The 25,341-nt window shown below is 40.0% G+C and overlaps 1 protein-coding gene across 2 annotated transcripts in view; it reads right to left on the reverse strand.

Moving 5' to 3' along the window:
- Positions 1–836: 836 nt before the first annotated feature.
- meis1a (Meis homeobox 1 a) overlaps positions 837–25,341 on the reverse strand; it is a 34,229-nt gene continuing 9,724 nt past the window's right edge. For both annotated transcript variants that reach the window (XM_053676116.1, XM_053676117.1), the window contains exons 7-13: positions 24,795–24,900; positions 19,419–19,564; positions 10,376–10,452; positions 6,855–6,913; positions 6,237–6,326; positions 5,371–5,453; positions 837–3,421 (exon numbers count right to left, since the gene is read on the reverse strand). In XM_053676116.1, the coding sequence (XP_053532091.1) occupies positions 5,410–5,453; positions 6,237–6,326; positions 6,855–6,913; positions 10,376–10,452; positions 19,419–19,564; positions 24,795–24,900 (522 nt within the window). In that variant the 3' untranslated portion in view covers positions 837–3,421; positions 5,371–5,409. The remainder of the gene's footprint in view (positions 3,422–5,370; positions 5,454–6,236; positions 6,327–6,854; positions 6,914–10,375; positions 10,453–19,418; positions 19,565–24,794; positions 24,901–25,341) is intronic.

Raw genomic sequence — 25,341 nt, forward strand, 5'->3', positions numbered from 1 at the left:
CGCCGAATGGAAAGGAAACGTTTGTGTACGTGTCCTGTCGCAAAACGTGGCGAAAACTCCCACACGACGTTAACAGTGTGATCAAGGTGTGTACGTGTCTGTAATACACGTCGATAATGCGACTAAAACAGGAAAACTCCACACGTCTTCAAAGTCCTCAATAATCTCTGTTTACATGCTAGTGTCTTAATCAGAGTATCGTCTTAATCGGGTTCATATCGGATTACTGTTGTCCGTGTAAACGTACGGATTGCTGATTATTTTCCTATAACAGCACAACATGTAGTGTTCTCTTCCGTAGTACAGTGATGTACAGGGCGTAATGTGTTATATGGTGTATGTTTGCTTTCTTATGTAATATAGTTTTGGATACGGATAATAACTGGTTTTCACATTTCGGGATTGTTTCACATTTCACACAGCATATTTTTAAGGAAGATTTTTTTTTTTTTTTTACACAGTGAAACAGTACATAGAAGTATCTTCACAGTACGATAAAGCCAGCATGACGTTTTTCAAAATGTCACACTATCCTATTTACAACTTAATCGGACGACTGAAGACTTTCTTAATTAGATCAGAGATTTGATTTTTCTTTCTTTCTTCTGGACTCAGGCTCACTTTTATCCACTAAGGGAACAAAAAGTGTCCGGCGTATGAAGAAGTATAAACCACAATAAAATGTCTATCTCCGATATTCACACTGCGCAGTATCTCAGATGTCCTACAGGTGGCACACACGTCCAGCTCCAGTGTGCTGCCTTCACCTTATTGCTAAAAATAAATAAATAAATAAAAAATGTAAAAATACATTTTTTTAAAAACCAGCCATCAGCTATTGAGGTAAAAAGTTTTATGAAAACAGCACACGCACTCTCACACACAAACACACATAGTGCGGAAAATACAGAACATGGTGCACCGATACAAACCAGAACATTTACAATCATCTTTTTTCAGGATCTTCGTTGAGCACCGTTACTCATTCGAGAGATATGCAATGCGGCAGAAACGCGAGAACATTCGATTTTTTTTTAATTTTTTTTTTGAAAACGTCGATGCATCTGCGGCATGTTCGTAAAGGTAAACGTCGTTGCATTTGGTGTTTGCAGCACTACAAAATTATACAATCAACCTTAAAAGTTTGCAAGCTTAGTGCCTATGTCATCTAAAATCAAACCGTACCATCAATACAAGCAATTTTTTTATTTATTTTTTTATTTTGCAATGTCCTTCTCCAGGCCTTGCCTTTCTTTCTTTTTTTTTTTTTTTTTTTTTCTTTTTCTTTTTTTTTTTACGTAATTCCACGTAGATCCCGATGAAGTAGATCCTTAAAATGTGTGCAGGTCCTCCTGCTGCTGGTGAGAAAATTGTTTTTAACTTCTTAAAGGTCACTGTTAAACCTCAAAATGCATATTTTATTCAGCGTGGTTTTGGGGTGGATTTGAGAGAGCACAAAAGTGACCTCCAATACGCTTCAATGGGACACACACTGGTTTTTTGGGGGGGTTTTTTGGTTTTTGGACTACTCGAGTGAGATGGAACGCTTGTAAATCTTATGCAAGGTGTTATTTTACCTCTTGGCAAAATGATGCGTTTCTATACAAAATGGTAAGACATTACGCTCTCCGTGTGCCAAAAATTTTCATCGCGTATAGTGATGTGAAAAGTTTGTTTTTTCTGTGGCTACCGTTTTTACAGAGACACGCTGTTCTCAGCCCTGGAGAAAGACCCTCCAGAAATCAGCGTCTCGTCCAGAAATCATCCTTCTGCCATTTTGCCTAGCGGTAACGGAGATACTTTCAGGTGGTTCTTCCTGCATCTACGCCAAAACGATCCTGTAACTAAGGAAGCTGATCTTCTGACTACGAAAGTTAATATTGTAACTAAGGAAGGAAATGGTGTAAATAATAAGTTGATGCTGTAACTAAGGGCCTTGATGCTGTAACTATGGAAGTTAATGGTGTAGCTGAGAAAGCTTGTCCTGTAACTAAGCAAGTTGACGCTGTAACTAAGGAAGCTGATCCAATAACTGCGAAAGTTAATATTGTAACTAAGCAAGTTGATGGTGTAAATAATAAGGCTATTCTGTAACTAAGGAAGTTGATGCTGTAATTAAGGAAGTTGATGCTGTAACCAAGACTGCTGATACTGTAACTAAGGAAATTGACGCTGTAACTAAGGAAGTTGATGCTACAACTAAGGAAGTTGATACTGCAACTAAGGAAGTTGATGGTGTAACCAAGACTGCTGATATTGTAACTAAGGAAGTTGATGCTGTAACTAAGGAAGTTGATGCTGTAACCAAGACTGCTGGTGCTGTAAGTAAGGAAGTTGATGCTGTAACTAAGGAAGTTGATTGTGTAACCAAGACTGCTGATGCTGTAACTAAGGAAGTTTATGGTGTAACCAAGACTGCTGATATTGTAACTAAGGAAGTTGATGCTGCAACTAAGGAAGTTGATGCTGTAACCAAGACTGCTGATACTGTAACTAAGGAAGTTGATGCTGTAACTAAGGAAGTTGATGCTGTAACCAAGAATGCTGATGCTGTAACTAAGGAAGTTGATCATTTAACTAAAGAAACCGATGCTGTAACTAAGGAAGCTGATGCTGTAACTAAGGAAGCTGATACTATAACTAAGGAAGCTGATCATTTAACTAAAGAAACCAATGCTGTAACTAAGGAAGCTGATGCTGTAACTAAGGAAGTTGATCATTTAACTACAGAAACCGATGCTGTAACTAAGGAAGCTGATGCTGTAACTAAGGAAGCTGATGCTGTAACTAAGGAAGCTGATGCTGTAACTAAGGAAGCTGATACTGTAACTACAGACATCTTGGTGAAGGAATAAAAGTAACTCCTGCTACAAGGCTGATGTTACAATTCAAGCAAATACATAAATAACAATTCAGAGTTAAATATTTAGGAAAATGCATTAATAATTCACAAAATAACCCAACAACATGATATTGATCATTATTTTTATGCTAACAGTAGTAAATGACTTTCTGTTAGCCATCTACGGGAGGTCATTTTTGGGCTCCAAACCCTAGAATTTGACAAAGAAACACCATTTAAACACCTGGATAAAGTATTTTTTTTGAGGCTTAACATTCGAGTGTCCTTATCCTTTAAGGCAGTTCAGTCTTCGTCTCCAGGCCTACAGCAGGTAAGGCTGGGAGTAGTAGAGGTGTTTTCTTTTTATCATTTTATTTATTTATTTTTTGACCCATTATGATTGATGTCCCAGTCCTCGCCAGACTCCAGCTGGGGCGGCCATTTTGAACGAGACGGCTGTAACGGCCCGCTGCAGCAGTCTCTGTGGTGGCAGCGAGGCACTTGCATTCCTTAAGCCACGGAGAGGTCATTTATCAGGCTTCTGGGATTTGTAGCGTTGACGAGTCGCCATCTTTGGTGCTGTAAGAAAAAGATCCAAAGCGAGCGTTCAGTGTGTTTCGGTCTCAGAGGCAGAAAACAACAGTGAACAGAGAAATATCAGCGTTTACGGCGTACAAAATCGATTCTCTATTCTTTCGTCAGTACTGGAGCCAGTGCTGCTTGAAGGACCCAGACGACATTTTCAGAAAGTCTTTCCGCTATTTTTATAAGAGCCAGACCGCTCCATTTTCAGCTGTGGGACTTTCCTAATGAGCGGCATGAAAATAAAAACAACCGTGGAGGATTTTTACGCGTTGTACTTCTGGCTTTTACAACGCTGTATACCATCCAGTCATCGTAGACGACAATTACGAGACGCATGAGATGGTTTTTTTTTATCACTTTGTGCTGTTTATTCTGGTTGTGTACCTGCTTAAAGGAAGTGTAGTTAACATTAACGTCAGCACTGTAGGTCTTGTTTAGTGAAAGTCATAATACACTGTAATATTATCCGCACTCTTTATTCTAATGACGTTGAGATATTCCCATGCCTCTAGTCTTGTGTCACTGGTTCTCAGTTTCATCACCCTATTGGGAAGAATGTAGGGTTCTCCAAGGGTTACGGGTTCCTTCACTTCCTAAAACGGTGTTGCTTTGAGCCTGTTCTAATGGGGAAGTTGTAGGGTTCGGAAAGGTAAGAACGCGGCCGTATTCTGGTGGTAAAACTGAACAGTTTTCTTTCTTCCTGTAGAGGGTTCTACTTAGGAACCCTCTTTGAAAAGGCAACTTGAACTACATTTCTTTGAAAAGGAAACAGAGTTAAAGGAAACTACGTTTACATTTGGTGTATTGGTGAATTGTGATGTTTAGAAATTTTTGGCCATTGCTGTATTGTCTTTGTTCCCGTGGGACGGAAGTTTGCACCTAACCCTTCAAGGGAAAAGTACACCCTGAGTGACTTGCTCGACGAGATGTATAATGAACACATACCAGAATGCTATTCGACTGTGGGATTTAACCCTCTTTTCATCTCTACACAAACAGAGCGATGCAGCGGCGCTTTAGTCCTTTAGTCCGCCCCGTTCGCTCTCACTCCGCTCGAACACATCAGCGTCCAAAGCTCGAACTTTCCTGCTAACACCGCCGTCGACACCATCGCGCTCGTCATCGCGTGGATCGCTAACTAGACGAGTCGAGTCTCTGCTGTATCATAGATCCGCGTTGCACTTTGGGACTTTTCTGAGTTTTACACCAATGTCTCCACTACTCCTACACTGGATTTCTTCCATTAAACACCTTTGTAACTGCACAATCAATAACAACATCACCCTGTGACATCAGCGTGGGACACAAGCGCTAACTAAGTTCAGTGTGTTTGCGTCAAAGAAAAAAAAATCCCAGCTGAGCAAATAATAAGTGAATTTAACAAAAGAAAGGAAAAGAGAGAGAAACAGGGAGGGATTAAGGACGGCAAACTCTCTCAGCTCTGTGGATTGCATGCAGAAAGGGTGGAGATCAACTGTACAGTCATTGTGGGGCATTATGGGATATGACAGATGTATTTGTTTGAATACAGTGAATCACAAAGAGGGAGACAAAAGCAGCATACCCGCAGAGGCACTAACAAGCTCTCTCGCTCTCTCTCTCTCTCTCTCTCTCTCTCTCTCTCTCTCTCTCTCTCTCTCTCTCTCTCTCTTCAGCTTGTCCTTTCTTTCCTTCATAATTTTTCACTCTGACTCAAAAAAGTTTCTCTCACAAAAGAATATTTCTCAATGGGAAATGGGGAAACTGATATTTTAAAAAAACAACAACAACAATTGTGTTGTGAAGACTTTCCTGTGGTGGAAAACCTACTGACTGTTACAAAGCACTGACACTGGAGACTCCTTCCATTCAAGTTAAATAAACGTCTGAGAGAAAGTTTCTCCATATCAACGTTTATAAACACACACACACACACACACACACACACAATTGACTGGACTTACCTGACACCTAGGTAGGTGTTAAGATGCATTAGACATTGGTTACATGTAGTGCCACTGACTGTCCATCCCCATCCCCAGTGAACCTGAGAGAGAGATTAGAGAGAGAGATTAGAGAGAGAGATTAGAGAGAGAGATTAGAGAGAGAGATTAGAGAGAGAGAGAGAGAGAGAGAGAGAACCATTCACTGTCGAGTCTCTCATTCTAGTGCAATTCAAATATCTGTTGTTTAAATGTGTTTAAAGGAGCAGCTTGTAATATACAGAGCCCTCTGCTGCCTGTGAGGTGAATTACAGCTGCAATTTAAAAACAACAACAACAACAACAACAAAAACACTAAGCCCCTGTTGAATCTCTGTTTGCCTTGTGTGTTGCCTTTTAAGGAAAAGGAACAGGCTAATTTGTGGTCTAAAAAGGCCTGAAATAAAGAAACTATCCAAGATAGCAAGTTAATGCTATTTAAGCTATCTAAGGACCTTGACCCAGCAATTTAGGAAATTGACCTTGTTACTAAGGAAGTTACTCCTGTAACTAAGGAAGTTAATAAGGTGAATTCTAACTGCAATAATAACTATGAAGTTATAATTTTCTGTTTGTTAGCCTTTTAAGTTAAAAAAAAAAAAAAAAAAAAAAAAAAAAGGAAAGCTGAGCAGCTTTGTTTCAGCTGGAGGCGGAGCTAATTTCTGGGCCAGAAAACTGTAAACGCATGCCTGAAGTAAAGAAACTAGCAAATCCATTACACTGAAAAGTTGCGAATTACACTCTAAAGAATGTTTAAATGCGTACACTTCTTACAGGTCACTTTTAAACATTACACACTGCCCCTTTAAATGTGTGAACAGTACAATAATGTGCACTGAAAATGTCACCTGAGGCCCTGGCAGCCATGTGAGCCTGTCCGTCCAACATGTAGCCTCCCATTGGCTGACTGTCAGGAGTGTATGGCCCACTGTGACCCACTGCAACGACATACACTCCGGTCAGAACCCTTCTAAAATCAAATACATACCGCCATAGCGTTCCAGTCGTGCATTCCCGTTCCCCGCTCCCCTCCCTCCGCAGCCCATTAGCGTACAGTCCGTATGGGGTTTGTGAGCTGTGTCTGGTTAACTGGCATGAGGGCAGCAGTTCAGACCCACAGAAATGCCTTTGAACTTCCCCGGCCCTCCTCCCCAACTCGGCCTGGAGCCTGCCCGAGCCACGCACCCCCCTCACAGCCCATAAACTTTACTACAGCTCAACAGAAACAAGATTCAGACAGTCGGGAGAAAAAGAGCAAGAGAGCGACAGAGAGAGAGAGAAAAGAGAGAATAGAAGTATGAAATATGTCACTCGGTTCAGCGATTCGTTTGGTGTCACTTAATAAAGACGCTTGGAACTCTGTTAACATCTTTGGTTTGTATTGGACCCACTTAGTGGGAGCGTGTGAGAGGGCAGGCGGGACGAGTCGCTTTAGCGGGGGTCGGACAGCGTCAGCGTGGACTCACCTGCGCGGTTCGACTGATCGATCATCGGCTGGACTATCCTTCTCCTGGCATTGATGAACCTGGAGAGATAAATATAGTGAGAACAACCTGGTTATAAGTCACATTTCCTCTCATCACAGAATACTGTTAAAGGATTTAAAGGAACCGAATCTCGGTCTACTGCATGCGTAGTGCACGTTCGAAGAAAACACGGTTTCTTGGTGGTTCTTCGGATGTTTAACCTCTTAGATTTGCAGCTTAGTGTTCAATTATTCATCCTAAACAGCAAGGGGCGTGTGCGTAGGTATGATACAATGGGCGCGCCAACACAACGGGTTCCGGGTTTTTGAAGCGCTTCTACCTGGAACCTATATCCTGAAAAGTGGGAAAGTCTTTCCCCAGATTGTCGTTAGACCGAATTTGGACGTAGAACGTAAAAGCCTCTTTACTCCAAACTCACCTATAATGGTGAAAGTCTAAGGGCAGTCATTGGATTCCCTCAATAAAAAAAAAAAATTTTAAAAAAAACATTTATTTTATAGAACGTTTTGTGAATTTCTGTATAAGTCGTGGTTCCAGATACAGGACTACTTTTAACAGTGGCGCATCGCAACAACAACAATCCCGATAATTTGAACAATTCCACAATCATGCTATTTGTTTTTGTAAGCATACAGTTGAGATCATCTGCAAAACGTTAATAATGTAACGGGGGAAAAAAAAAAAGCTATTCCACGTAACAGATCTTTACTTATAGTCCGCAAGACACGATAATAACTCAGAATACACAGATGAACCAGTTCAAAAGTTTACACACACTTGATTCTTAATACCGTGTGTCGTTACCGCGATGATCAGCGACTGTGTTTACGTTTTGTGAGAGTTCTTCACGGGTCCCTTGTTAGTCCTGAGGAGTTAAACTGCCCGCTGTTCTTCAGAATGAATCCTCCAGGTCCTGCACGTTCTCGGCTTTTCCAGCGTCTTCTGCATATTTGACTCCTTTCCAACGGCGACTATACGATGTTCAGATCCATCTTTTCACGCCGAGGACGACCGAGGGACTCGTACACGACTGTTACACAAGGTGCGAATGTTCACCGACGCTCAAGAAGGCAACCACGATACATTAAGAGACGGGGGGGAGTGTAAACTTTGCAGAACGACAGGATGTAAGCCGTTATTATTTGGTCTTCTGGGAGACATGTCTTATGTAGCGTCTGAAGGGCGGGGCTACATAATAGTAAACATAATAGTAACAGTTTACACCGATCATCCGATCAAGCTAGAACGTATCACTAGGCACAAGGCACAGAATTCTTTCATTGGTCCTAGATGACACGCACACAGCCTGTTGTTATAGCACACGACGTATTTACATCGTTTTTCTTTTGTTTTTACCTTCAAAGCTTCAAGACTTTCTCTCATAATAAACCTGTAAACTATCACTCTGTTATTAACAGAGTGTTACGGTTGTAGTTTTAAACGTGCTTCGAAAGTGTATTCACTTCGTCCAATTCAGAGACGTGAGAGACGTGTCGAACGTCCAGTCCGCGTTCATCACACACACGTCGCAGATGCGCCGAACGGGGATTAGTTTGGGAACGCGGTGGAGTACTCCTTTAATGTCAGTGTACAGACGCCGCCTCAGAATGCTTTTAGTATCTAGTCCCCTACAGTGCTTGACCTTTCACCTCTTGACTCTGCGACCCCATGACGTCACACACCGAGCAGAGGTGCAGCTCTGGTCTTCCTCAGTCTAAAAACCCCCTCGTGACCTCTGACCTGAAGGTGCCAGTGCTCTGGGTCCGTACATGATTTATGTCCCCGCTGTTTGACCTCGGGGCGCACAGTTCCATTTCCTGTTCCCTTGGAAAAAAAAAAACTGGGGGTCGTATGCCACAAATGGCCGGCGCTGGGCTAATGAAGGTTACGCACCAGAAATGGTAAGAGCTGAAATAATTTATGGAGGACAAACGAATCTTGAAAATATATATATATATATATATTTTTTAAAAAGGTGTCCTTGACTTTAAATGAGATTCAGAGCATTAAAGCGAGTGGAAGAAGTGATTCCATTTGAAATGATTTAAAGTGCTAATCCATAATCGGACGTCGCTCTCTCCACCGTCTCTCGGAAACAACGGTACTAAACTGTACCGTAACTCGTCACGTGTATCTTTCATACATGTGGATATAGTGTACCCTGAGCGATTACTTAAATGTACCATAATTACCTTTTGGTATCAAGCGTTACATGCACGCACCTTTCTAGGTAAAAGACACGACATACGTACGTACAAAACGTGTACGTTTACGAGTACCGCCTCGAGGACAAGGAAAGGTGCAGTTTAGTACCCTTTTCTTCTAAGAGTCCGTATCATCGTATTACCAGGGATATGAATATTAAACCTGACCCCAGATCAGCACCGTTGCCAATAAATCAGCTCCGTTACGACACGCCACCTGTCCGGTGACCAATCAGAGCCGAGAACAAAACCCCATACGGTTGCGAATCCTTCCCCCTCTTTTAGGGGTAAAAGTTTGACCCTTGGCTGACCCCTCGCTTCACACCATGAGGCTGGGTTTTTACGAGCGCCAGGCTCTGCCTCCTCATCATACACACGCACGCACACCGCACCCTCACTCACACGGTAAGCATGTACCATAAATACAACGCACGTGGTAAATATTCTACAGCTATTCGAGGCTCTCTCACAGAGCCGCGAATGAAGGTTATTCACCAAGACGCGCTCGCACAACACGAGCGCTATGCGCTCATCATGCGTCGTGGTTGTACTCCGTAATTCATAGGATACATTTTAAGGACAAGTACTGAAAAAGTACTGAATCTGGACGATTCATTCATTTAAGTCTAGGTCAGGAATGAGCGCATATGTGTCGTTAGGGACACTTGGGCTGCTTAACCTCAGAACTTAAAAACACATGGGTCGCACCATCATAAAACGTCCCCCTGGCCTCACCGTAATGTGGGGTTATGTAGCGGTCAGGCTTTGTGTGTGTGTGTGTGTGTGTGTGTGTGTGTGTGGGTGTACGTGTTTAAATAAACCAGTCCAGCTGTTCACTGTGAAAATTCTGTTTAATTTGACAAGTGCTTGTTTGCACTCCTTGTGCCGCCCCCTCACCTGTTCTGAAAACGGACCACACTGGTGCCACGCAAAGGCGCATTCTAGAAAGATCTGGCAATCGTTCTAGATTGGCACCGTCACCAGAGAATGCGTACCTACAATGAAAATGATTCTGGTGCATACCAATTGAACTCGCGTCCTAGAATGATCCAGGGACGGTCGAGAGCGTCACTGTCGGCGAGCGGACGCGGAACTACAGCGGAAACGAATTTGCTACGTTCCAAATCCGACCCGCCTTCTAGAACGATCTGGCAAACATTCTAGGACGTCCCCGTCGCCGAGGGGACGAAGAAGAACCACTCTGTACACACGGAAGGCATCGAGAGGACGAACTTTCCGCATCGCTATACACAAACTAAATCGTGTCGTGCGACTTTAAGGTGAAAACACACTCACCAGTTGTTGACCTGGAGGATGGTGAGACCTGTATCCTGAGCTAACTGCTTCTTCTGCTCTTCAGAGGGGTACGGGTGCTAACACAGGACAGAGAACACACGTCGGTTATACTGATTTTAAATACAGGTCGTTTCTATACACACTAATAATACGATCATTATCCCGATAGCAGGGTTTTAAATCCAGTGGTAAAGTTCCTGAAGTTGAAGCTGCTATCGGACCGGATGTCTACAGTTAATCTGGTATCCAGTGATATATTTTTCTCCGTCTGTCTGAGGAGGAAAACACCGCAGACGAATGCTGGGTTTTAGATGACGACTTGAGAACAAGGAAGTATACGGAAAGTGGATAGAAATGCACAAAGGGTTTAATAAAATAGCATAACACAGAACTGGAACTGGAGGAAAGAAAACACACAATGGTGCCACGAGGAAGAAATATACAGTATACACAGTGTGATGAACTAATAACAATACACAGGAGAGGTTATAGAAAATACACCAATGACCCATGAGGGGCGGAGATACTGAAACTACAACGTTAACAAAATCACACAGAGACCTGAGAACTAATCACACAGCTTTGTACGCCGAAGCGGGAAGTCTGAGATCGACTGGGTACTTGGTACATTTGAGGTGGGAAAGAACACGGACGCCTAGGTGAAAGTCTTTTGTTAGCAGGAAGGAGGCTAGTTAACGTTCACATTCTCAGACTGTTTGGTCAGTGTTATAAATTGAACCAGCGAACGCGTCTGTGCGTTGACCGAGCTAAACCAAACGCTGTTTTAATCTCGTTTAAAATCCGCGAAGTTCGCGTCTTATTTACTGTCGACGGTGTACGCAGCCATGTTGACATCATATGATGAAGTACTGTGGTGTTTTCGTAGGTCGGAAATTTGGAGTTACGACCTTTTTTTGTATTTTTATTCGAACGCGGCATTTTTTTTTACCATCACTACGCCCAGAAAATAGCGACGAGGAATTAGTTAGCTTATTAGTACGGCTATTTGTGAAAAGTTACCTTTTTAATTTTTTTTTATGTTGTACTATTAAAAGGACACGGTCACTTTTTAAAGAACCTCCCTGTTGTTCAAATTATAGAAAGCAAATTATTAACTAAAAATACATTCGTTAGAACGTCCTTAACGTCCTCATGCCTTTAGCGTGATGCTAGTCATCCATATTTTGTGTGTTTGCTCATTCACACAGCTATTTGTACCATTGAACATAAATAAATAGGAACCGTTAAACAAACCTACAGCTGGAGAGGTCACATTAAGCTAAGCGAAGTGAAAATAAAGGCTAGTTGTGATGTCATGTGATCAGCCTTGCTAACTAGCTAGGTTTGTTTGTTGATCCAGGAAGCTAGGCAAGCTTTCTAGCGAGCTAGCTATAGTTAAGCTAATTATTTTAGCCTGTTGTGTAGTTGGAACGCAACAAATTGAGTAGGCAGTTTGCCTGTCTTCTATGAGTAAATTATACTTTAATGTGCGATTAGAACTATAAAGTAGCATAAGTTATGGATCGGTTGTGAATTTTTCCCTTTGGAAACATCTAGATTTAGCTTTGAATTAGACAAAATTCCACAGACGCTTTATTTGTTGGCATCTCGTGGCAATATACTACAAATCTTTTAGTATTTCAGGAGCTAACAACCCTTCACGCCGGTGAATGATGTCGAATGATGTACGAACAGTTCCGTAACAAAAGGCATCAAAACAACAGGACAACAGGAAACGTTCGGTGCCGGCGGTGCTAATTTGAAGGCGTTTACATTCTGGCTGCTAAACGCACAGCAACAAAGCAATTACGAGTAACAATCCCACAATCAAGGGCAACACAACCCCTAAACCCTGGTCGTAATCCCAGAGGAAATCTGCGTGGAAATGAACAAAACCACCGCGTGTGATTACGCACTGACCCTGGATCAGAAGCTAAATCTCATCAGGAGCTGAAAATACAGAGAGGCCGGCGCTAAATCTGACCCCAGGTCAGCGGCGTTAACAACTCGGCCAGGGTCCAGCGTTTGGGTGCTGAACACCTGTCGCTATTGCTCTGCTAGCAAATGGAGGGTGAGCTTTAGTGAGCTTTAGTGGTTTACAGCTGAACGAGCCTGGTTTGCTCCCTGGGTGTTGAGGAAGTAAGTGTGTGTGTGGAGGCGATTATCCTGTTTTCTGGGGTAGTAAAACTGTTAGTGCCCTAATTATCAGTAATTGTGGGGGAATTAAAGTTAAAACACCTTTAAAACACGCCATGTGTGCGCACAGGCGTATACAGATACTGTGTTTAAAAAAAAAAACTAGCAATGGAACCATCAAGAAGCATTTCATTTTAAACAGAATTAAAATAATAATAATAATAATAATAATAGAGTAGAAAATCTGCTAGAGTCTTCTACAGATTGATATTTTTTATCACGGACGTTTCCAATTATCACCACCTCCCCAACATTCCTCTGAGATTAACCTGCCTAGATGGGAAGCGTTTTTTTTTCCCCGTCAGTGTCCAAGTTCATGAGATAAAGTCTGTCTATTCGGGTTCCTCACGAAACATCTGACGATGCTGCTGCATGTTTCCTTTTCGGACGTTCTTACACACGTAAAAATCCCAATTGTTAAATTGACACTTATAGTGTAGGTGTAAGTCCGTGTAGATACAAAAGGAAGAGTATTATTATACGATAGTGTCAGGATTATAGGTGTTAATTAGATGTGTTTGGAAAACATGACAGAACAGAATTCTCGCTCCAACACAGAAATATACAAAAAAAAATAATTATGCAATTGTAAAATTCAATATTGTATTAGCATAATGTATTGTGATAAAATATATAATGATGTGAACTTGTATTGTATTGTCAACATAGGTATACATATGCAGAATGCCGTGTGTGGTTGTTTTTTTTTAATACATTTGTTTTGTTTTTTCACTCTGAGTAACCCACACAAGAAAAATACCACCATATACAAAATTTCGAATTTCGAAATTTCCAAAAAATCAAATTGTTGTTATTTATTTAGACGTTCACAACCGATAAGTTTGAATAAAAATATAGTACACCTAACTGAACTATTAAACAAAAACCAAACAAACAAAAACAAAGACAACATACAATGCAAAAGGTTCAATGAAAATAAGGAAAATCGTTTTTACCGTTCATCTGTAAATACGAGTAAAAACGTAAAAACGTTGGAGTGAAAATCGAACATCATAATTTTTCCAAACGTCCTTACAATACTTCATAATGTTTTGTTTTTGTTTGGGGTTTTTTTTTTTTGCATTCAACTCTCTTACGTTTCATTTCTCTCTTCCATCTTAGCCTTTTTAATATATTTAACACATTAGATAAGGTGTATCTCCAAAAGGATAGACATAATCTTACTGGTCCCCATTAGGCAGGTCCCCACAATGAAAAGTCCTCATAAGTAGAGCAAGACAAAACGAAATATTGTTGTGAAAATCGAACACGAAAAATGTCAGAATGTCTTTACAATACTTTATAATGTTTTGTTTTTGTTTGGGTTTTTTTTTTTTTACTCTCTTGCGTTTCATTTCTCTCTACCATCTTAGCCTATTTAATATATTTAACACATTAGATAAGGTGTATGTTATACTCTACTGTACCGTAGGTCCCGCCCACTGAAGTATTATTTCTTGCCTTCGTTTAGATTTTTTTAATTATATTTCTAGAAAACATGAACAATCTGAAGACTGACCTGTGTAAAATCATCAATAAACAAGCTGATTATTCTTATATTTGATTTTTAATCATGTCACAATAAGAAATATTTCATACATTTGCCCATATTCAAGATATTTCGACTTGTTTTCAATTATTTTTTGCGGTGTAGTAATATTTACTACTATATTTACTGTATTACTTTTTAGAATTAAGTGCTTGTTGTCTGTTGTTATTGTTATTTGTTTTTGTACATCAGTTACTATGTACTTACGGTTTCAAAACACAAAGTATAACTCGTGCTTTTCACATTATTAAATATATAATTCAGAGCATTTGTTGCATTACTGTGATGTAAAATACACCGTATGTGGAAATGACTTGTAGTCAATAAAACTATGTATCTGTTCAATTCTAGGTACTTTACGAACTGTAACATGGAATCTTTCGTAATCAACAAGAGTGACTTCACCAACTCAGGATCGTGAATAAAACACAAAGTCAGGGAGCGAGTGGATTTTCTGATAATCCCCTGCCTCTCCATCTCTCTTCACTCCACCAATCTTCGCTTACCACCTCAAAGGGAGGGGAAAAATGAGCTCTCATGATGAATCGCCTTTCCTCTCTTTCATTCTCTCCTTCATTTTTCTTTTTTTCCTTCACCCCCTCCCTATTTTTTCCCCTGCTTTCGGCTCGGGGCAGTGACGGAAATTCCCCACGGCTTTTTGCAGGGTCCTGGGTCCCTCGATGAGGCTGTCAGCTCCGTAATGGATGATGTTTTGATAACAGTGAGTTCGACCCTGGACAGATGGAGGAGAGGAGAGGAGGAGAATTGGGAAAACCAAGGGATCTTTGGCCCCCCATTTACTATAAAAAAAAAAAAAATGTGAAAAAAAAAAAAAAACAACCCTCCTCCACCTCAACAATGTTTTTCACCCATTTACCTTAGTGACACTAATAGAGTCTCGTTCATTGCTTCCAAATGTCTCGGCACTTCAAAAGGAACGGTAAGGCAAACAGAAAAGGCACAAAACTAAAATCAGTAGCGTGAAAAAAAACCCGCTGGAGATAAAAATAAAAAGCCACAAATGAAGGAAACCAGAGGCTGTTAATAAAAAGAGGACAAGTCATGAAGAGGGCAGTGCTGCCAGTCTCTGATCTATGGTGCAAAAGTAAATATGTGTGCGGACGTGTGTGTGTGTGTGTGTGTGTGTGTGTGTGTGCGCGCGTGTGTGTGGGCATGTTTTTAAATCTTGGTGGGGACCGAATTTCTCCAATAGGAATAATCTGACTGGTCCTCATTAGGCAGGTCCTCACAACGAAAACTGCTTCTCCAACCCCACCTCCCCGTTTTTTTGTTGAGACAATAAAATAAAGCAAAATAAATATAAAGGAACCAAAAGGTTTCCTTCTGGTTACTGAGGTTCCAGGTTCAAGTTAGATTTAGGTGTAGCATAGTAATAATTAGCTGTATGAATAACTATTTGAATGGAAGGTCCTCATAAGTAGAGTAAGACGAAGATGTGTGTGCGTGTGTGTGTGTGTGTGTGGGGGGGGGGGGGGGGGGGGGGGTGTTTTTAAATCTTGGTGGGGAGCGAATTTTTCCAGAAGGATAGGAATAATCTTACTGGGCCCCATTAGACAGGTCCCCACAATGAAAAGTCCTCATAAGTAGAGTAAGACAAACTTATATGTGTGTGTGTGTGCGTGCGTGTGTAAAACGCCACGGACTTGTTAATTAGCCTGGCGCCTGGGATTCTGACAGCCACCCTGAAGATGAAATTAAGCAATAATCAGCAAGCGTAGGTCGGCGAAATTAAATTTTACAAACATCAGCATGAATATGAAATGTACACAGTGAGAGTTTAAGAGGGAGAGCGTGCGGGTGGGTGGGTGAGTGCTGGAGTCTCGAATGCATTCTCCTTTTCTTCTATTGCAGATCTCGTGACATCAAAGGGAGCTCAGAGGATGGGGACGGGTCGGACCGTTTTGCTGCGGTGTGTACTTTCTCCGCGGGTTACTCTGCGAGATATGAGCGGCCGGACAAATGAAGGATTCTATGGTATCTGTGACCTCCGACCTTTAACAAGCTTTGGAGAACTTAGACAAAGTTTGTCCACGTGTCCGACGCTCTAACGATTTGTAGCACGCGTTTATAGGTCTTTGCGAAACAACAGGCCTTCCGCACGTATTTTGTGCTACTTGGTCCACTTAACTATTGCAGTTACCGGAAAACGCCTCCAGAATTAAAGTACATCGACAAGTATGAGTTCATGGGCATGCAAAAACGGAGTCACAACACCGGCGACACAACACTGTGAGTCTGTGTTACATTACAGCACGTGTCCTAAACCCTGCACGTGCATTAAGCGTTTTCTGTCGCACCTAAAAAAAAAAAATTAAAAAAAAAACCCTGCAGTGTGATGTTTTATTGGCCGCTACAGAACGTTAACGCAGGACGTGTGTCATCGGGGGCATGCGTTTGATTAGTGAGATATGAAATGAGAGACGAATGCCAGCGCTGTTCCCGTTCACTGCTGCTCGAGGCTTAACACACTCTGCTGCACATCTGCTAACAGGAGGGCGGCAAATTACACGCTAATTACCCAACACAGAGTACAGCCCGTGTGTGTGTGTGTGTGTGTGTGTGTGTGTGTGTGTGTGCACGCTTAAGTAAAATAGCGATAGAAGGGAAGAGACAGCTACATGCCTTCATGGTGTGAATTTTTTTCAAACTAATGGCACATTTTTAAACAAGACACATTCTGTACATTTATATAAATGATCGTTTTCATCCATAGCTCATAAACGCCTGCCGAGGACTTCTGAACAAAGTGCGGATACTTTCATTATACTTTGTAAGTTCTCCTAAAGTCCTGGAATTTGTTCCCCGATGAACATTTTCACACAAATTTTTTTTTTTTAAATTCATTTGATCATGTTTTTTTTTTTTTTTTAATTTATTTTAGCAAATATGTTATCTGCTAGATATGTTCTCATTTTTTGGCGACTACTTTTTCCTGTTCCTGTTTCCTTTTTTGACATTTTGTACTTTCAATTTATACACATAATTCTGCCCTTCACACAACAAAAAAGCCTCTGTACCTCAAAGGCATGGTATAATATTTTTCTAGATAAATTCTACTGGAAATCTGAATAAACTTTTTGCCCATTCAGTCTACTGTGTAGCTGCCAACAGTAGCAAAGTGAAAAACACTAACGCATCTAGCAATTCACACAGATTTGCTAGAAACGTGATCAAAATAGATGTGAATTTCTAGATACATTTGTCATGGTTTTTTTTTTTTTTTCTTCCAAGTTTCTTTCGGTTTACGTTTATGGCAAATTTACAATTCATGGCATTTGGCAGACGCGCTTATCCAGAGCTACTTACATTTATTTCAGTTATACAACTGAGCATTTGAGGGTTAAGGGCCTTGCTCAAGGGCCCAACAGTGACAAACTCAAAACTCACAACCTTCTGATCAGTAGTCCAACATCCAATTTGTGCTGAAAAAAATGTACAGACTGTTTTTGGTTTTTTTTTGGTGCTAAACAATGCCAAAAATCTATGTATAAAATTGAAAGTAAAAAATGCCAAAAAAAATGACCAAAAGAACAAATTTAACAAAGGGTTGAATCTGGTGAGGCTCGATAAGTTCTCCTACTTCATCACAGTAACATAAACCTTTACTTTATCTATTTTTAACATTAAGATGGTTGGCTATATTTAATAATATTTATTAAAGTCTTTATTAAATATTTATGTAAGCCTTCATCTGGTATTTAATTTTTTTTTACTGCAGAATATTTACTGTAGTTTTTGGACAGTTCAGGTACTTTCCAAGTAACGATTATTTACAAAAAAAGGAAAAGGACAATAAGGAATTTCAACACAGATTTTTTTTTCTGTATGACAAAAATGGCTTAAATTTGGTGTTGGGCCACTTTGTGTCACAGTCTATCCAAAAACATTTTTAAAATTCTTAGCTGTAATGTTTCCTACCTCAAACAGTAATCTTTCGATATTTGGTGAAAGCTAAAAGAAAGAAGTTGCAATGTAAGTAGCTCACATACTGTATATCCACAAATGACCCTTTTATTACTGCAGTCTGATTCTTTCTAATTGCAGTGGTACTAATTTTTTTTTTTTAATGAATTTTTGAATTCTACCCCATTGACTGTTCGCAGTGTCTTGATCCAAAGGAATTCCTTAAAATTAAAGATATAAAATAAAATTTTTTTTAAATGTTTAAAAGTCATTTAGACCAAAATGTTTTAATAATTTGTAAAAATAAATAAATAAATAAATAAATAAATAAAAATACACCAAAACCTTTCAGTTTTCAAAGTTAAATTCTTTCAATAAAGTACGTTTTTAAAAATCCTAGTACGGGAATAAATATGTGAATTTCCGATGCTCTATTAAATATAGTGCGTACATAGGAAAATTATGACGTTAATATATTACATTATACAAGCGAGGAGTGCAAGTATGGAACTACGGGTGCTTGGAGGCCAAAATATCTGCTAAATTTTTTTTGTTGTTGTTTATGTCCTAACTCTTTAGAGATGCATTGCAATAAAAAAAAAATATCAAGTGTATTAAATATTTTTAAACATTTCTCATTTTGAGATTATGATCCAACAAATTAAATTATTACACCTATTTCTAGATTCCCAGTTTTTCAATTTTCAGGCTTCATCTTTTTTTCATATTTCTAGAATATTTCTAAATCTATGCTTGATAAAAACAATGTCTTAATATAGAAAATAGAACTATTAGACAATAGAACTAATGTTAGAATTGTTTTATGAATCATATAATGAAAAATATTCCATAACTCTGCCTATATTTGAGATATTTTCACTTGATAAGATTATGCTTCACAGTCTTTGGCCTTGCGTTGTGTGTTTATACTCTTGTGTCTGCGAACCCTTAACGTAATGCAGCCCTTGTAAAATCATTGTAAACCGATAGCACCAGCACTTTAGGCTGAGCTGTACTGTAATGTATGGCTTTTTAAGAGTCTCCCCAGTAGCCTATAACATTTTTATTGTGTTTAATCTTACAATCAAACTGCCTGTGTGATATGTGTTTTAAGGCAAATTTTTTGGTCGTGAATAAACTGCGTATGTGTAATGGCTGGTGTGGAATGTTGTCCTTTAGGAGGCCCACGATTTGCTCAAACAGTAAAATAAATTCTTCCACTCCTCCTTAAACATCCATAAACACAGAGCTGCATAGCTTTCATATACGGTTCCTATAAAACATTTATGCCGTTTGTGTACACAACAATGGAAAACTCAACAACAACAACAAAAAAAAACCAAGAGTAAAATTTTATTAAATATTTGTTCCTACTGTTAGGTGCTGGAACAACCACGCTCGCATGATGTTGGTTGCCACTTTAGGGAAAATCCCTCGTTTTTTGTTGTTCCTCCTGTCCTTGTCCGTCTCGTCGTCATCCCCTGTGCTTGGAGAAGCAGCACCGTGGTCCAAAAGGTCACCTGTTGTTGAAAGCGTCCCATAAATAACTTTCTATAAATGCGCTTGTATGTTTATATAGCGTTTTTTTAAGAGGGTGGTAAAATAAACTCTTATTGACAATAAATTCACATGTAAATCTTTCACTTTTTGTTTCAGACTTACTAAAAAGCGGAACATACTGTAGATGTCGATACTGACATTAAACATTGGGCTCTATTTATTTTCGCAAACATGTATGTTTCACAAATCCGTATATCTAAAAACAGCCAAACGTAGCGGAAGGCTGCGCAAAATCTTCTAAATATAATATACGAAAATTGTCATTTAAACCACTGAAAAATTCGCCGTCTCCTCCTGCCATCTCTACTAACAAGCCGGCTAGCTAACTGCTAGTAAACTAGCTAGCATTTGTCATAAATTGATACTAGTATTTATCTTTAGTATCCGGTGATTAGCATCATCGTACTTTAACAGCAGCCAAATCGGTCAAAATATAACATAAAAATCAAAATAATTTTCACTACCATTACCTAAAGTAGCTAGCCGAGCACTTAGATTCCTTGGCTGAGGTGAATTTAGCGCTGAGGTAACACAAATCTATACGATCTAATTAGCCATCTAAAACCATTTCCTCCAGTCATTCCTACTATCTAGCCAGCTAGCTAACTGCAGAGCTTAATGAAAACGTTTAGTAAAAACATTAAATGTAATGGACTTCATACAAAAAACACTGTAAAATCAGCTTAAACATGTCATGTTAAAAATCATTAGCTACCCAGCTAGCTAACCGGAAGCAAACTAGCTCACAATTGAAAGTGAGTTGTGAGTATCTTGAGCCTCGATTTGCAGCATTATGTGTAGTGATTTATTTAACAGCAGCCAAACCTGTTTAAATATATAATAAAAATCCAAATAATGTTCAATAACATTCATATATATATATATATATATACACACAACAATTTTCCTAAACATTAACTACTTTAGCGTGCTAAGCATGAAATGTTTCTGGTGACCACACTGTGGAGCTGAGGTGAATTTAGCGCTGAGGTAACACGTTTGTCCCAAATACAAATCTGTACTGTCGGACTAAGCCATCCGAGAGGAGCTAAACATTTCAAATAAAAAACATTTCTAAGATCTGAAGTATTTAATTCCTGTTTTACAGACCCGGCATTAACCTTCTTACCTTTCTCCACCCTTTAAACGCACAGGCTACATTAGCAGTACAGTTAGCATTTGCTATCATAAGGAATGTCACTTCCTGACTATTACACATACACACACACACACACATGCAGGCTAACACGTACAAACACATCAAACATACATATACACTAGCCAGCAGAGTTCATCTGTGTGTGTGTGTGTGTGTGTGTGTGTGTGTGCGCGCATCAAGCTCTAAAACATGGTTTGTGCTGCTACAGTTTATTTGTGCAGTTATGTGTATTTATACTGAGTCCATCTGGCCAAGGAGCACACACACACACACAAACACAAATCACACACACACACACACACACACACACACACACACACACACACACATCCATACAAAAACTGCCTTGTGATGCCTCTGAGATCATTCCATTCATTAGAGATGCGTAATTAATAATGCTAACCCTGATCTACGCTAACCTTTTAGCCTTTTAGCAGAGACCACTGATAGTTATTTCACGCTGTCTTCATGTGCTATAAGTTTCACACCTAAAGTTTGCACTTCAATTTTCATTAAAGTCATAATTACAAGTGAGAGCTTGGGAAAACTGTTTTGATAGCTGAGGGTTGTGTTTTTTTTTGTTTTGTTTTGTTTGTTTTTTTTTTACTTTTTGGCTTTGCTAACCTTTAGCTTTTTTCATCAGGGCTGAGGAAAGGCTAGTTTTAGTGTTCGGTGGTAAATAGGTCTTTCTTTTTCTTTTTTTCTGTTTAAAAAAATACAGTTGACCTAGCAGTGACTGATTAAGCGATAAATGAAGGCTTAAACCTTGGTTGTATTATGTATTATGTATTACGTATTTTTCTTTTTCTTTTTTTGCAATGGGTGAAAATAAATCCAGCTAGCTGACTAGCAGGAAATAGGATCATCAAAGTGAAATTTTACCCCGGTAAGGTTGAATTCTCGATTCTGATTGGTCAGGACGTGTAGAATCATTTTCTATAACAGAAGCTCTGACAAAAGTGCAAACCGCGGGTTTATATTAACGCACTCGTGCTAATACGTTATATGCGTTCTATAGTAACAGCTCATTCCCAGGGACTTGTATGGAGGACACTCCACATAACCCAAGTCTAATAAAATAAAATAGAAAAATAGAAATGGTTGATTCGGTGAGCTTTTCTGTAAGGAGATGTTTATTTCACATTCATGTTTCCAGTGTCAGTAACAGTCAGAGGAAAAGCTTTCAGCTTTCCGCACAGAGGACGTTGCATTTTGCGGGTTCTTTATTACAAGTTAGATTTAAGAGACAGTGAGAGAATGGCAAAAAACGTACGAAGAAATTACGAAAGTACTTTGTTTCACAGATGATCCACAACATCAAATGTAAACTAAAAACGAATAAAACGTACAACAAGTTGTTCTTTAATTTTAAGGAAAATAAATAAATAAAGGTAAGCGTTGGTAAATTGCTGTGGTATAAGAGAAAGTAAACACTTTGGGATGTGTTGTTATAGGAAATAAACACATCTAAAGGAGCTTCCTGTCACATTTATGACGTACTTGTAGAAAAACACAAACTCTGAGCTGTCGCAAACAACAACGTGACAATTTCACACGTACGTTTACGACACGAGACGGTGATTCTGGTGTCGAGGACAAACAGTTCTATGCAAATGAGCTATGATGCGGAACGGCGACGAATGCATTGGCTCCGGGAAGTTCTATGGCACGGGTTGTCCGATGTCCCCAGAAGTCTCTACTCTCAGAACTTCAGCTCCCACTCGGGTCCAGTTCTGAGGCAACGATGGGAAATCAGAAGACAGAAGCTAAACCAATAACCACGTTTTTTATTACAAAATTAGACAGTTGATTGTATACATTTACTAAGAGTGTAACGCTCGGACGATTTAGATTGGTGCGTCGATTTAAAACGCAACGAACCAAATGAATCGAGGCAACAATAATAAATCGATTTATCGTCAATGACATAAGAACATAATAGGCTAGCAAGAGGATTTGCCCGTAACTCTGATACGTAAAATAGTCCTTCTCTGTGTAAGTATCATTTGCGAATAAACTGTAGGCAAACAAAGTTGGTCACGTATCAATCTGAGGCCACTGACTGATATCGTATAAAAATCGTATCGTTGTTATATGAACTGAATCGTATCAGAGCAGATTCGATGGTATATGAATCAAATAATGAATCATTGCCTTAAGAATTGAAATCATATCGTGTTGTACGGAAGCTGGAGGTTTCTACCACTAGCTATTAGCATTGATTATCACAACTCAGATAGGCCACGCCCACAAGAGACAACAGTAGTGGTCGCTGCACTACCATGAGACAAACCTGTGGTGACATCATCGGCTTGCCCCTAGCTAGTTTGGACACATGGTTATTTTGAAACAATGAGCCAATTGTCAAGCTTGTGGTTCAAATAATAAACTGTTTACTGTCTCCAGAAGTGGATAAGTTCCAGACGACAAGACGTGTATCTTTTGTTTTTCAAAGATGACTCGAAGTGAATGGAAGACAGTGGAAAGCTTCTCTCGACTGCTACGCTTGAGCAGGAACCTCGCTTCCTCTGGAGAGGAAACCTGGAGACTTGAATGTTCCTGTATTGGTTCAAAGTAAAGACCGGGACCTGCAGTGTCTCAGGGTTTGGTGTTAATGTGGGAAAAAAAACCTGTATAAACTGAACCATGTTTAGACGTTTGTAAAGTGATTTTCCGCTGCAGGAACTTGGTCAGGAACACACAAAACGTTTCAGGGACTCAAGAACTTTAGGTGTGTTTCCACAGGAAGAACGTTTTCAGGAACCTAAGTTTTGGTTCGTCAGGAACGTTGAGGATCTTAGGCACATTTACACTGCAGATGTATTAAGAGGAACCCAAGAACTTTTTCAGGAACTCAAGGAATGTCAGGTACACTGCAGATACCTTTTCAGGAATACAGGAACATTTTCAGGGATTCTGGAACTTTAGGCGCACTCCTGCTGGAGAAATTAGGACCACTATTATCTCCTGGGCCATACTGTACTTCTGCAAATGTTTTTTTTTTTGTTCCTGCACCAGAGTAGGTAATTTTTATGGACCAGGAACTAGTAGATTTGAGCTTACAGCGCCAAATGTCGGTGTTTTGTCTAATGTGAGGGGGAAAGAAAGGGTTTGAGATACACAATGGTGTTCCTAAACTTGGGCAAATTTTGTTAATGCATTTCCACTGCAGATACACTGAAAACAACCGAAGAACTTTTTCAGGAACCCCAGAACTTTAGGTGCATTTACCATCAGATATGTTGCCAAGAACCCAAGAACTTTTTAAGAAACTTAGGCTTATAGTATATCCACTTAAGTGGCATAACCATTGCTTGCATCACCGTTGTTGTTCTACACAAAAGTCACGGTTCCTGAAGTGTGGTGGAAATGCAGAACAGGAACTCATTGGGGAACTGTGTAGTTCTACTTCAGGACAGTAACACAAATATGTAGAAATATGCCTAAACACATGATCTTTCTTCTCAACTAAAGGAGCATGTTATTCTGACAGAGACAGCCAAACAGCTGTGAGGAAACACACAACCAGACACACACACACACACACACACACACACACATTTGCACGCACATGAATGCTTTGGGGAAGTGTGTATGCTGTTTTTTATTGGCCATGGTTTGGTGCACAGGCTTGAATAGCACAGACCAGACTCTCTTTCGATCCACCACGCACCATTTCCTGACTAATCTACACACGCACACACACACACACACACACACACACACACACACACACACACACACACTCCAGCTTCACTAAAAACCTAAAATATCTTTATTCCCATATGCGTACATGTGTGTGTGTGTGTGTGTATGTGTGTGTAGTAGTAGTAGTAGTAGAAGTAGTGAACCCCTGGGGTGGTGCTAAAGTGTAAACCTATGCAAGAGATGACAAAACCTCAGCAGCTCTGTTTCACTTGGCACACGGTGCACACTTCACAAATACTCATGCTAATATGACAGCCACTATGTGTGTGTGTGTGTGTGTGTGTGTGTGTGTGTGTGTGTGTGTGTGTGTGTGTGTGTGGTACCATGTTCACTACTGTTGTCTCCATTGAGAGAACTGGAACGTCCTCCGCAGGGTGCCGGACCTTCGGTGGAGTGAACGGAGACAGAGTCATCTTCCCTCCAACACATCTTGAGAGAGAAAGATGGGGGTGAGAGACACAGAGAGAGAGAGAGAGAGAGAGAGAGAGAGAGAGAGAGAGAGAGAGAGTACTGAGTATTAGATATATTGGTGATATATGATTTGGTCCAGTGCAGTATGAAACGGCATACCAGACTCATGCTGTAAGAGATAATATAGAACACATGCTCAGTTTTCACGCACACACACACAGAACATATGGAGGGAGGGAGGGAGGGAGGGGTGATAGGGTTCGAGACACACAAAGGAGGAAACCACAACAGAAATGAAACTAACCATCATCTACAATCAAGATGATGATGCACCAGATATATTAACGCGTCACTGTTTCTTTCCCACCATCATGGTTATTTCTAGTCTGGGGCGTGTTTACTTTTGATAAAGGAGACAAGTTCTTTGTAATTCCCATCATATCTACCTAGCTAGAGTAT

The sequence above is a fragment of the Ictalurus punctatus genome, chromosome 26, assembly GCF_001660625.3.
Source record: "Ictalurus punctatus breed USDA103 chromosome 26, Coco_2.0, whole genome shotgun sequence".
Taxonomy (NCBI): domain Eukaryota; kingdom Metazoa; phylum Chordata; class Actinopteri; order Siluriformes; family Ictaluridae; genus Ictalurus; species Ictalurus punctatus.